Below are 12,006 nucleotides of genomic sequence, written 5' to 3' on the forward strand. Positions count from 1 at the left end.
TTGGAACAATAGGAACAACTTTCATGTTGGAGAAATTTTCAAATGGAGCTTTTATTTTGATGCAAAATGGGCTTAAAGTGAGTGCAACGATCATGAAAACTTGCCCTAAATGGAAAGTCAACCATTTCCAAATTAAGTAACTTTTCCAATTCCTGATTAAATGATGAATCCGTGATCCAACATTGATCAAATTTTACATGTAGGATCCCCTAGGCATGGATTTTGAGATTCCACTCTCAAAATGTCAGGAGTTGACTTTTTTGCCCCCACAGTTGACTTTTCCCGAACTGTGTGATTCCCGATTCCATTGATCAATTGAAGCACTTCTAGCTCAAATAAAGAGCTGATTTTTTGTATGTAGACCCTTGTGGACATATGGAGGGCCCTGGAAAAGAGTTTCACCCAAAGAATCAGAAATAAACTGATTTTATACCAAACCCTAGTTTTAGGGCAAAATGATCAGGAACTGATTGCACTGATTGCCAATGGATCTCCATGTTAAGGAGTGATCGATCAAAACCTGATCTCCATGTCACTAATGCAGTATGCAATGAGTATGACCTAATATGATGCTAATGAAGTGTAAAACATAATCTCATGCTTCCAGGAAAAATGAAGGGTAAATTTTGGGGTATTACATTGTCGCTACGCGAAAAATACATAGTCGCCATCGGTTTTTATTTATTCCTAAGGAAAGGGAAAATATCGAGAAAACCCCAAAGTATGATCGTCGCAACCACGAAATAAGTTCGGAAGTTGGTTATGCAAGGGGAAGGTATTAGCACCCCTCACATCCATGGTTCTCCATGGGAACCATCTAGGATGTTTACGCTTACGTGTGTATTGTTTATCGAATGTTTGCTTGCCAAATGTTTGCGGAGTGGAGGTAGATTTTAAATTAGTGTGCTCGCCAAGGAATGGATCCTCGTGCCTACATATGCCCACTTGTTGAAGTGAGAAATCAGAGCGTTCGTAGTTCGTGGTTATGAAATTGTTTGTGTTTGTTTTGTTGATTTTATTACCTTGAAGAATGGCTTTCGAGTGTGTCGCCCTAAGGCTCAAACAAAAGGTTTGAATGCGTTAAGTTGTTTTTATGTTTTGAAGAAAGTGTTATTGATTTTGGATTGCACTAAAGACTATGGATAAAGGTGAATACCTCAAACTACCAAGCCAAACGTCTTGTGTTCGAAGCATTCAGAATGAGTGTAGGAAAGCTCCAGTCTCATCCCTTCTTTATCGCTTAAGGCTCGTGACGTACGATCCTAATCGCCATTTATTGTGTTTTTTAATTTGATTTGGAAAAGACCGCTTGACGTTGGATCAAGGGTTTGTTTATTGAGTTTGATCTGAAAAAGAGACCTCTTGACGTTGGATCAAGGGTTTGTTTATTGAGTTTGATCTGAAAAAGAGACCTCTTGACGTTGGATCAAGGGTTTGATTATTGGTTGCGAAATGGTGAGCATTCCTAATGCCTAAGGAGTAGCTAACAAGCAATAAAAGAAAGCGAGTAAATGCGTACATGAGAAAAGGGAGGGGGGTACATGTAAAGTACAAGGGAGTGCGGAAATAAAAGGTCTCATTGTCAGGTAGCCCAAGAGAAAGCCATGTATGTGCAATTGTGTTCTAAATGGGAAAGAAAGTAAAAGATTACAATTGATATTACAAATTCTTCTTGATTCTTGCACGCTTCTTCCATGTTAGATCACATTTGTCCAAGGTCTCTTTTGCAAAGGGTCCTAATGAGTCTCTAAGTCCATTGTCCAAAGTTCTCTCCATGCTTGGGAAATTATTATCCTTTTTCCTTTTTTAAAAGTCTTAACCATTTTTATATTCATTTTAGAATAGGATGAATGATGTACAATATGATAACAAAACAAAATAAAATTGCATAAGGTAAATGACAAAAAAATAAATGTTAGAAACGGGATTAAAAATGTGGAAATTAAAGGTTAGATGTTAGATGCGGAATTGTAAAGAATTAGAAATTAGAATGCGAAATTTAAATGTTAGGGATAGTTGTTAGAAGGTGAATCAAAGTTACTCAACATAAGAGAATTAAATCCAACTATCAAATTCTAAAATGTTAACAAAAAAAAAATCTCCACAAGTATCAACCAATGAAAATCCAACTCACACAAGTTCCAATTATTAAAATAAATCCTAAACAATTACAAAGCAATTCTAAACATTACCAAATAAACTTCCACACAATTAATCAACTCATTCTAAAACAAATTTAAATCACTTTAAAATTCTAATTAATTAATCTAAATTATCCTAAGATTAATCTAATGACTCTAAAATTGTTTTAAGCTTATCCTAATTGGTATATTAAACTAATCCTAACTCACCTAATTAATCCTAAGATTACTTAAGCCTAAGCCTAATCCAAGAAGCAAACTTGGAACAGACAAAGATTGTGTGGGCCAAGCAGCAGGGAGTGTGGATAGTGAATTTCCTTGGGCCTTAGGTCCTATCAACTCCAATGCCTAAACGCATCTACTGGAAACAGGAAAAAGCGCTTATTCACATAAGCGAAAAAGCACTTCCCAGCGACAGTCATCGCTTCTCCACCGCTAGCACACCAGGTCTCATGCGGAGACTCTACGTGAAGCTCTCAAACAAAAACGCAACTGTGACAAAACAACGCCCTCAAGTTATGGCTTCTACCTCTACAATTCGATACATCACTGTGGCAAGCGAATCAGAGCATGAGCATATGGATTAAGAGAGCTACCTGTCGAAGATGACGACGGAGACGGCGACGATGATGACGAAGATCACAGGTATACTTCCGATCCACTTCTGAGCGTCTCTCTTCTTTTTCTCTTAATGCCGAGATGTTCCTTCCGTATCCAAAGCGAGTGAGTGACCGAGACCGTCAAACTGTGAAGCTTCCGGTGGTGGTTTTAGCTCTGCCGTGTAGAGCTTCGAGTGATGAAGCTCTCACAACAATGGAAGATGAGCGTGTACTGAAGGTGGGAATTGAGTGCAAAATGCTTTTTGAATGAGGGGAAAAAATCTGAACCCCAATGATTGGCAATGATTGCCTCTTATATAGCCTGATCCAAGAGGGCAATTTGGAGAATTGGATCTGAAGTTAAATCTGATTCGTCCAGCTGGCATCTAAGTGAAGGTGAGTCTTAAGTCATGAATTAAGTCACGTGGGTTTTGACACAACTTTAACTATCTAATCCATCTGCTCCCAATTCCTCGACCCACCGTGGATACCTGTATTGAACTAGTTTGTATTCAATAACTGGATTATTGCTTGGATAATCACTGGTTTGAATTTTGCAGGACATGGTTGCTGAGTTGGTGCTGCTCACTCCATCCACCGTGAACTACCTCAATGCATTGCAAAGCTTGTGATTTCCATAACTTCGATGAGCTAGTTACGGGGCTATGCTTTAGTGATTTTCTAATAAACCAACTGTGTAATCATTTCCTCAGGGCCTGCACTGGTTGCATTGCTGACTTGGTATTCGTGCTACTGGTTTAAGAACCATGATGGTGGTGGAAGGGTTAGGTCTGCAGCAGGTATAAATTTATGTCATTTTGCAACTGACTGCAGCCTTATGTTCATAATCAATGCATATCATATGTTGACTGATAGTATGGATTCATGATCTGATTGGCCCACTGCATTGCAGCAGGGTATTGCCCTTTTGTTTCGCGACATTCCAAGGCACATTTAGTATGGTTTTGCAGGAATACTAGATTGGGTTTGTGAGAAAGATGTGTCGTTAAACATTGTGGAAGTGCCTTCATTGGCCTGCCATCTTTGCAGAGCTTGAGGGAGGCTCATGTGAAGGTCAATACCATAACCATCTTCTTCTTCATGACTGGTAGGCTTCCATTGCTCAACTAGAGGAACTAGGACATTCACTGCATGCCCCATATCTGGCCTCTAGTATGGTTCGTGAGCAGTGCAATGGCTTGCTAGCTCAGCCACTTTATATATGCTCTTTATGGTTTCTTCGTCGGGGTTCAATGTTTGATCGATTGCTTTAGGGATGTTCTCCTTGTTGACTTGTACTCGGCGGAACCATGAAACCAAATGAGATCGTTCATCAGGCATAGTATCATCCAATGCCCTTCTACCAGTAATCAATTCCATCAAAACTACTCCAAATGCATAAACATCTACTTTGGTTGTCACTCTTCCAGTGGCTGCATATTCATGTGCCAAATATCCAAATGTTCCTGCCAGCCTCGTCTCAACGGAATATTTCCCATCAGGTGCATTTTTAACCAAACCAAAATCTGCAACCTTTGCTCTCATGTCATCACCCAATAGTATGTTAGAGGGTTTTAAGTCCCTGTGAATGAAGCTTTGCTGAGCTAAGCTGTGCAAGTATTCAACTCCCCGCGCTACATCCAAAGTTATTGCTACCCTTTGTTTCCAAGTCAAAGGAGCACATCCGTTTTCACCCCAATCAAATAGATGTTGTGTTAATGTTCCTTGAGGCATATACTCATACACCAAAAGCCTTTCATTTCCATTAATGCAGAATCCTAAAAGAGCAACCAAATGCATATGCCTAACGTTAGTTAGAACTGCAATCTCTGCTTGGAACTCATTCAATTGATTCAAGGATCATGATGGTGTGTGAAGGGTTGAGTAGTGATTGAGGCAAACGGCATAGTAGGTATGCAGCAGGTAACAATTCATGTCATTCTGCAACTAACTGCATCCTGGTCTTGCACAATATGTTAGTTCCATTTCTCGACTAGCCTTGCCAACTGTCATGAATGGTGTAGCCATTGGAATCACATTGGTTTCCTTTTGAAGGTGGGTATTCTATGATAAAAATGCATATTCATTCACGGTCTGATTTGTTAGAATGAATTGCAATAAAGTGTTGCAAACTTCTGCAATATTTCATGACAGGCTGGATATGATGAGTGACCCCTGCTGATTTGTTGTAACTCTACGCATTAATTCCTTTATATCATGACCATGGTTCTGTTATGATTTTGACTTGTGGTTCAATGTTTTTGCTAGGTATGAGGTCAAGTACAGGTCTTGATCAAGACAATATACCACGCACGACTTATCGAAGCAACCAATCCTTCCTGTAACGGATGACGACACCTCACTGCGGCTTATACGCATATTGCATAAGGTGTTGCAATATTTTGCAACATTTCATGACAGGATGAAAGTGACTCTGCAGGTGAGATTCAACCGTTGATTGGTTGCAAATGATCAAATGCAGGTTGAGTTTACTGGTTACGGTTGCAGCATGCCGATGGTTTTACATTGATGCAGGAAACTTGATTTCTAATCAACTGATTTTGGTTACAGGGATGTTTCTTGTAGCATGGCATTAATGTGGATTTGTGCAATGATGTTGCAGCATTTATGCCCATCCTGCAGGTCTGTTTTTGGAAATGGCTTGGCATAATTATTGTCGCCTTGTACTGAGATAGACGCACCGGGAGGACCGGTAACGCATCCATTTTCCAATGTCCATACATCCTGCTGCGCCAAACAGGTCCAGATGGCTTTCTTACTCGCTCCACATCCTGAGGACCACTCTTGGAATTATTGACTTTCCGGCTGCGAGGAGGTATGTTAAGGTATGACGACAATTGTGCTGAATGAGACTTGATCGATTTTTGTTAGCATTTTGTAACTCCCTCCATTACCAAATGTAACTGAGTGGAACACGATTAACAATGGTAGACCCTGTTAATACTGGCTAATGTTTATTTTCACCTCCCACCAATCTAAACAGGATTCAAGGAACTCTTTATTATTCTCATACTTCAAGTTTAGTCCATTAGGCACACTCTGCAACTTGCCAACAGCCACCCTATCAATATTCTTGGATTCTGTAGTGATTATGACTTGGCTTGCTCATGCTTTGTATTTTGCAGGTTTTGGAGGTGAAATGACTAGCCAAGGACACATGAAGTGGGTTGGACAAAACACACAAACAAATGGCCAAATTGGATTTTTGAAGCATCATGGACAAATGGCAAACTTCAGGATCAAGATTGAATTTTAGATTAGAAAGAGGATCGGGACCTATGGATTTTAGGAGTTTGGGGATTGGGTTGACTTTGGTCAACTTTGACCGAAAAGTCAACTGTTGACCAAAGTCAACATGTGGTCAAACTTCCATATTTTTTTTTGTAATTTTCTCAATGCTTGGACATTTGTGATGAATATGTAATGGCAATTGAAGTTACATGAATGAAATGAACGGTTTACATATAGAAGTGATCCTTGTATGACCTTGGGTGAACTGAATTTGAAATGAATGAATTTGATGACCATGATTATGACAATACCTTGACTTGAAATGCATGATGAATTTGAAATGAATGAATCATTAACATGTACCAAGGGACATAACCATATCTTGAATGACCAATGACAAACGTGAAGCAAAGATCTTGACCAGGACCAAAAGGCACAATGAACTAGAACTTATGGGCCGAGCACTAATGGAAATGACAAAGGCACGGAGTGGACTTGAGTAACATTGACCAAATGAAGCCAAGCAAAGTATGAACCATGGTTTGAAGATACTGGATGAAATAGCACAACATGCACTTAGGACCAAACCAAGGGATGCAATCACATGATGCATATGTGGGGAGTGAGAAGTCTAATGGAATCAGGAGTAATAGGATCCACATGCATGAACTACGCACAAGAGGTTGGGTGAAACCTTGGTCAAGTAAGGATCCTCAAAATAGGGTTTTACTTCCTTGAGGAGCCATAGTTAACACCAGGTCCAAGCACAATACCCAAGCATCAAGGGACATCTCCATGTTAAGGTTTGATTGGGGCCACCCCAAGTTTGCTGAGAAATCCTAGTTTCCACTAGGTGTAAGCATAAAGCTCTGAATTCAAGTCACTGCTTTCTTGTGTTGAACCTTGCTAATGCAGATGAAATGCATGCTCATGATGATATGCAAATGTTTAAGTTAGTGACCTAGATGAACATTGTGAAGGTGCAGGGTGAATTTTAGGGTATAACAAACATGTTATCTGAACAAATAAGATTAGAGATGTTTAATATGTGCACTCACAAGCTATTTGTGAAAATGCCTCAACGAGTTTCACAAGATTAATTTTTTTTATGTTTGTGTGTTATGCTTAGCTCGTTGCCATGACTGTGACATGCCTATTGCATTAAAGTCACGCAACAATGAGTTTTGAATTTTTTTTATCGTGGATGTATTGAAATTAAATATTAAGAATATTGAAGCCACACTTGTATTGGAGTATCAATTTTACATGTGTAGTCTTTACGTGGGAACCATTTTTTTCTTCTATATAGAAGGTTTTGCTGCAAGATTTAATATGGTCTTTGCATGATAAACTATGTAGCACCCAAAGGTGTGTCCGTGTCCGTGTCCGAGTCAGACACCTACAAAACACTTGTGATTACATCTAATTTATTCATTTTTTAAAATTATTATTGGTGTCAGTGTCGAGGTCGTGTTCGGCGTGTTTGTGTTTCATAGGTGATAAACTATTAGTTCTCATTATGTGACATGGTCTTTATGTATTGTGTCTAATTGATATGGTCTTCATTTGATATGGTTTTTATGTTTTTCAGCTACATGTAGTCTTTGTGCATTTATATATATTAATCTTTATGCACTAATATCTTGTCGCTTGGTTGTAAAAAAAAATTGTGAAGAAATTTTGTTGTTAACTTTTTGAAACAGATTATGATACACATGAAACAACCCTCATACTTTTTAAAAGGTTCCATCTATATGGTCAGTGATGGTAACAAACCAAAAATTACAAAGTAATATTTGAGTTTAATGTATTTTAGAGATTTTTAAAATTTAATATGCATGAATTTAAAGTTTATTAAGATGATTTTAAGACAAAAAGTTGTTTTTATACTAGTTTTTTTTTTGAAAAAACTTTTTTCTAAATTTGTTTATTTCTTTTTTATTTTGAAAATTTTATTTTTTGAAATTAATATTTTGTTTTTGAAAAAATTATGAATATTTGATTAGGGGCCATGTGCCCCCCTTCTAAATTATGGGGCCTTGGGGCCTATATATTTAGGGGTTAATTATTCTTGGACTTTTTTACGCCCCCTCATTAAGTGGGTTAGGGCTCAAATTTATTAACCCCCTAAATTGACAGCTCTAGTGGCAGTAGTTTGTTGTTTTCATCAATGACAGTAGTAGTTCAAATGGTATTTTCGCATTTGAATTGAAAGACAGAGGAAAAGTATTGGAAATATTAAACCCTTGAATTATGTTGTTATTATATACTCTATTTTCACTATTTCCATTATAATGTTCCCATAATCAAATAAATTTGTTGGAGTTATACCTTGCATATGATGCTATACTAAGGGTATGTTTGAAACCTCTTTGGCATCTTTGCTACCTGGTTTTGTTATTATTTGTGAGCTTTGTCGATCACTGGGGAAAAATAAATTTTGAACAATGTTTCTTTGTAAACAATAGTTCACCACTTGTGGTAACAAAATTAAGCAGACCTTACTGGTTTTACAATATCATACTAATTGACTTTCTTTTAGTCTTTCCACATTATATTATCAAATATATAATGATTGTGTCATGCAAATCTAATGTGCAATAACTAATTATAAAATAGGACACTTGATGAAGATTTACAATCTCACTATTTTAGGTAATCATAGTGCTTTGTTAGAAGCCAACTATGATTTATGAACTTTATCTTGTGAAATTCATTGCTATTGTAATTGGGTCCTAAGAGGTTACACCCTAGAAGTTTATGGATAGGATTGATTGGAAGAATTATTAATAATAAGGAGTTATTATTAATTAAAAAATAATTTTATTTAAAAATTTATTAAGATTATTGAATTATAAATAGGAGTTAGTTTTCTTTTGAAAAAATGAATCCCATTCCATTTAGTTAGAAATCAAATGTTACTCGTGTATTTAGCAATAAAATGTTATTATAATCCAAATGTTACTATAATATTTAATTATAAAATTAAATATAATTTTAACTAGTGCATTATAGATAGGATTGAATTTCCTTTTAGAAATTACAACAAAATCCTATTCTAATTTCTCTAGAAAAATAAAACGTTCCAATTATTCTCCTAAAGCCTTTTATCTTCAACCTAACATTTGATATAGAATGACCCAAATCTTTGCTCTGGTGCATTAATTAGAGGAGTTTCAGGTGAGGCTCGTAATCTCTTCAAGAAGAAGGCTTTGAACACACATCAAGAGGTAATCATTTTGTTTTTATTCCTAACCCAATTGATTTATGCGATAAATCTTCATTTATATGTTAGGAAAATATTTTCTGCAATTCCTCTTAGAATATCTAAATACCAACAAAGTAGATGTATTAACTTGTGATTCTACCAAGGGGTAATTTTCTTAATTGACATTTTTAGCTCAGATCTTTTGGACTCACCTTGTTCTATTACTCAACATCTAATCAATGGATATCATATCATTTTTATATGTAATTAATTTAAAAAATCGGAACAAGTTGGTCTTCCAAAAGAAATACTCATTTTGCCATTAGATCTATCTAACGTGCACGCTAATATCATACACTTACTACACATTATCTTTTTCTCAACTCCAATAGATAACCGTTCCACCCTCAGCTCCGCCGCGAACGACATTGTTCCCACCGCCGCGGTATAAAAGACACGCTATTGCTTCGAATAAATACCTTGCCTCAAATCTCTCTGCGTGTTTCCTCTCTTGCTGTCCACCTCAGTTCTCTCTCCGCCGCCGCCAAACCCCTTCCCCGACGACCTACTTTCATATAGTACCTCCTGCTACAGGTCCTTCTCAAATTCATGATAAGGGTAAATTGGTTAATTATCACACTATTTCAGAGCTTTTGCATTAAACCATGAATTATGCATAAGCTTAAAAAAAATTATTGATGATTTTTTGATGCAGAGACTCTTCTGCAGAACTTGTAAACATGATTATATGAGAAAGAGTTCTAAAAGTGCAAGTACCTACCAAGCACTAGAGTCACTAAGCAGAAAGAATGGATTAATGGAAAAGTCAATAGAGTATGTTCTTTGTAATTCACTTAGTTCTTGTGCAAAAATCATGAATTGGCATTTTGGCGTACAAATCCATGCATATACGATTCGATCAGGATATGAAGATAATTTGTTCCTTAGTACTACGCTTGTTGATTTCTATGCAAAATGTTTTTGCATTGTGGATGTAAGGAAGATATTTAGAGCCATGAAAGTGCACGATCAAGTATCATGGACTTCACTTATTGTTGGATTTTCAGCAAATAAATTAGGAAAAGAGGCGTTCTTCTTGTTTAAAGAGATGTTAGGAACTCGTATTATGCCTAATTATTTTACCTTGACTAGTGTCGTTAATGCTTGCGTGGGGGAAAATAAAGTCGTTAATTGTTGTCCAAGTCTTCATGTTCATGTTGTCAAACGAGGATTTGATACTAGCAATTTTGTGATTAGTTCATTAGTTGATTGTTATGCGAGTTGTGGACGGATTGATGATGCTGTGTTGTTATTTAATGAAACTAGTGAGAAGGATACTGTTATATACAATACAATGATCTCTGGATACTGTCGAAATCTGTACAGCGAAGATGCACTGAAACTATTTGTGGAAATGCGGGGGAAAAATATGAGTCCTACGGATCATACTGTATCTTCGATTTTAAGTGCTTGCAGCCGTCTCGCAGTGCTTGTAGAAGGAAAACAAGTGCATTCTCTGGTTATTAAAATGGGTTTTGAGAATGTGTTTGTGGACAGTACTATGATTGATATGTATTCAAAGGGTGGCGACAATGATGAGGCTCGACGTGTGTTGCATCAGACTTCTTGGAAGAACACTGTGTTGTTGACATCCATGATCATGGGTTATGCTCAATGTGGAAGAGGTGTAGAGGCTTTGGGATTTTTTGATTATTTATTAACCGAGCAGAAGTTAATTCCTGATCATGTCTGCTTTAGTGCTGTCTTATCAGCTTGTAGTCATGCAGGATTTATTTGTTGGTGTAAGCCCTAGAGGCCAATACTTTTGGTACTTGTATCGAATTATTTATTAATAATAAAAGGCATTTTTCTTTATTATGTTTGTTTAATAAAGTCCCTGGAATAGATAGTCCATTTAATGTATCAAGTATGACTTAATCATGAGATCACATTAAACATAAGGACACTATTCTTAAAGTATCCGTAGTCAAGCTTTATTGTGAAGTGGGATAACATTAAAGCATGAAGACTATTATGTTTGTAGACTGATGATCACGTCTCATGGATCATGGATAAAGAGTTATCAAGTCTTAAACATAGGTATGAATATTAAGAGTAATATTCATATTGAATTGACCCGCTATGAGAATACTATATAGAATGTTATGCAAAGTGTCATAAGTTATTCTCATAGTGATAATGGTGTATACCACTCTTCGACCTGAAACCACTATGGACCCTAGATGTAGAGTCGAGTGCTTTATTGCTGATCCAACGTTGTCCGTAACTGGATAACCATAAAGACAGTTGATGGGTACTCCACGAAGCATGCTAAGGGACATGAGTGACCTAGATGGAATTTGCTCATCCTGCGTAACAGGATAAATGTCTATGGGCCCAATATTGAATTGGACAAGGATGACACGGTTTATGCCTTGTGTTCAATATAGACATAAGGTCAAAAGGGTAATTATACACATAAGTATTATCACAGAAGGAATTGTCAGATCACATGACACTTTCGTGTCTTGGGTAGCAGTGATGTGTTGCTAGATACCGCTCACTGTTTATTATGTTAAATACATGATTTAATATAATTGCCAATGTCGCGAAAACCTATAGGGTCACACACAAAGGACGGATTGATGAGAGATAGAGTAACTAAGGAACACCGTAAGGTACGGTACCCTTAAGTGAATTGTAGAACATTGTAAAGGTACGGTGTACTTAAGTAGAATACGAAATATGGTAAGGTACCATGGGCTTAAGTGATTTTAGGCATATTATAAGATATGGGCCAAAATAC

At 36.9% G+C, this 12,006-nt stretch overlaps 1 protein-coding gene, 2 long non-coding RNA genes and 1 pseudogene across 3 annotated transcripts; 2 read left to right on the forward strand and 2 right to left on the reverse strand.

The window, feature by feature from the left end:
- Positions 1–2,118: 2,118 nt before the first annotated feature.
- On the reverse strand, positions 2,119–2,876 carry LOC127120029 (uncharacterized). Its single transcript, XR_007802999.1, has 2 exons — positions 2,738–2,876; positions 2,119–2,633 (listed from the first exon to the last, which is right to left on the reverse strand). It is a non-coding gene; the product is annotated as an uncharacterized LOC127120029 (long non-coding RNA).
- A 77-nt stretch (positions 2,877–2,953) lies between these two features.
- Positions 2,954–6,273, forward strand: LOC127120028 (uncharacterized). The gene is made up of 5 exons (XR_007802998.1): positions 2,954–3,136; positions 3,301–3,540; positions 5,009–5,180; positions 5,312–5,586; positions 5,887–6,273. It is a non-coding gene; the product is annotated as an uncharacterized LOC127120028 (long non-coding RNA).
- LOC127120027 (receptor-like kinase TMK4) lies at positions 3,672–4,582 on the reverse strand (annotated as a pseudogene).
- Positions 6,274–10,074: 3,801 nt separating the features above from the next.
- LOC127123580 (pentatricopeptide repeat-containing protein At2g13600) lies at positions 10,075–11,013 on the forward strand. The gene has a single exon (XM_051053785.1). The coding sequence runs from the start codon at positions 10,075–10,077 to the stop codon at positions 11,011–11,013; it is 939 nt and encodes a 312-aa protein (XP_050909742.1).
- Positions 11,014–12,006: the final 993 nt, after the last annotated feature.

The sequence above is a fragment of the Lathyrus oleraceus genome, chromosome 2 (assembly GCF_024323335.1).
Source record: "Lathyrus oleraceus cultivar Zhongwan6 chromosome 2, CAAS_Psat_ZW6_1.0, whole genome shotgun sequence".
Lineage (NCBI taxonomy): Eukaryota > Viridiplantae > Streptophyta > Magnoliopsida > Fabales > Fabaceae > Lathyrus > Lathyrus oleraceus.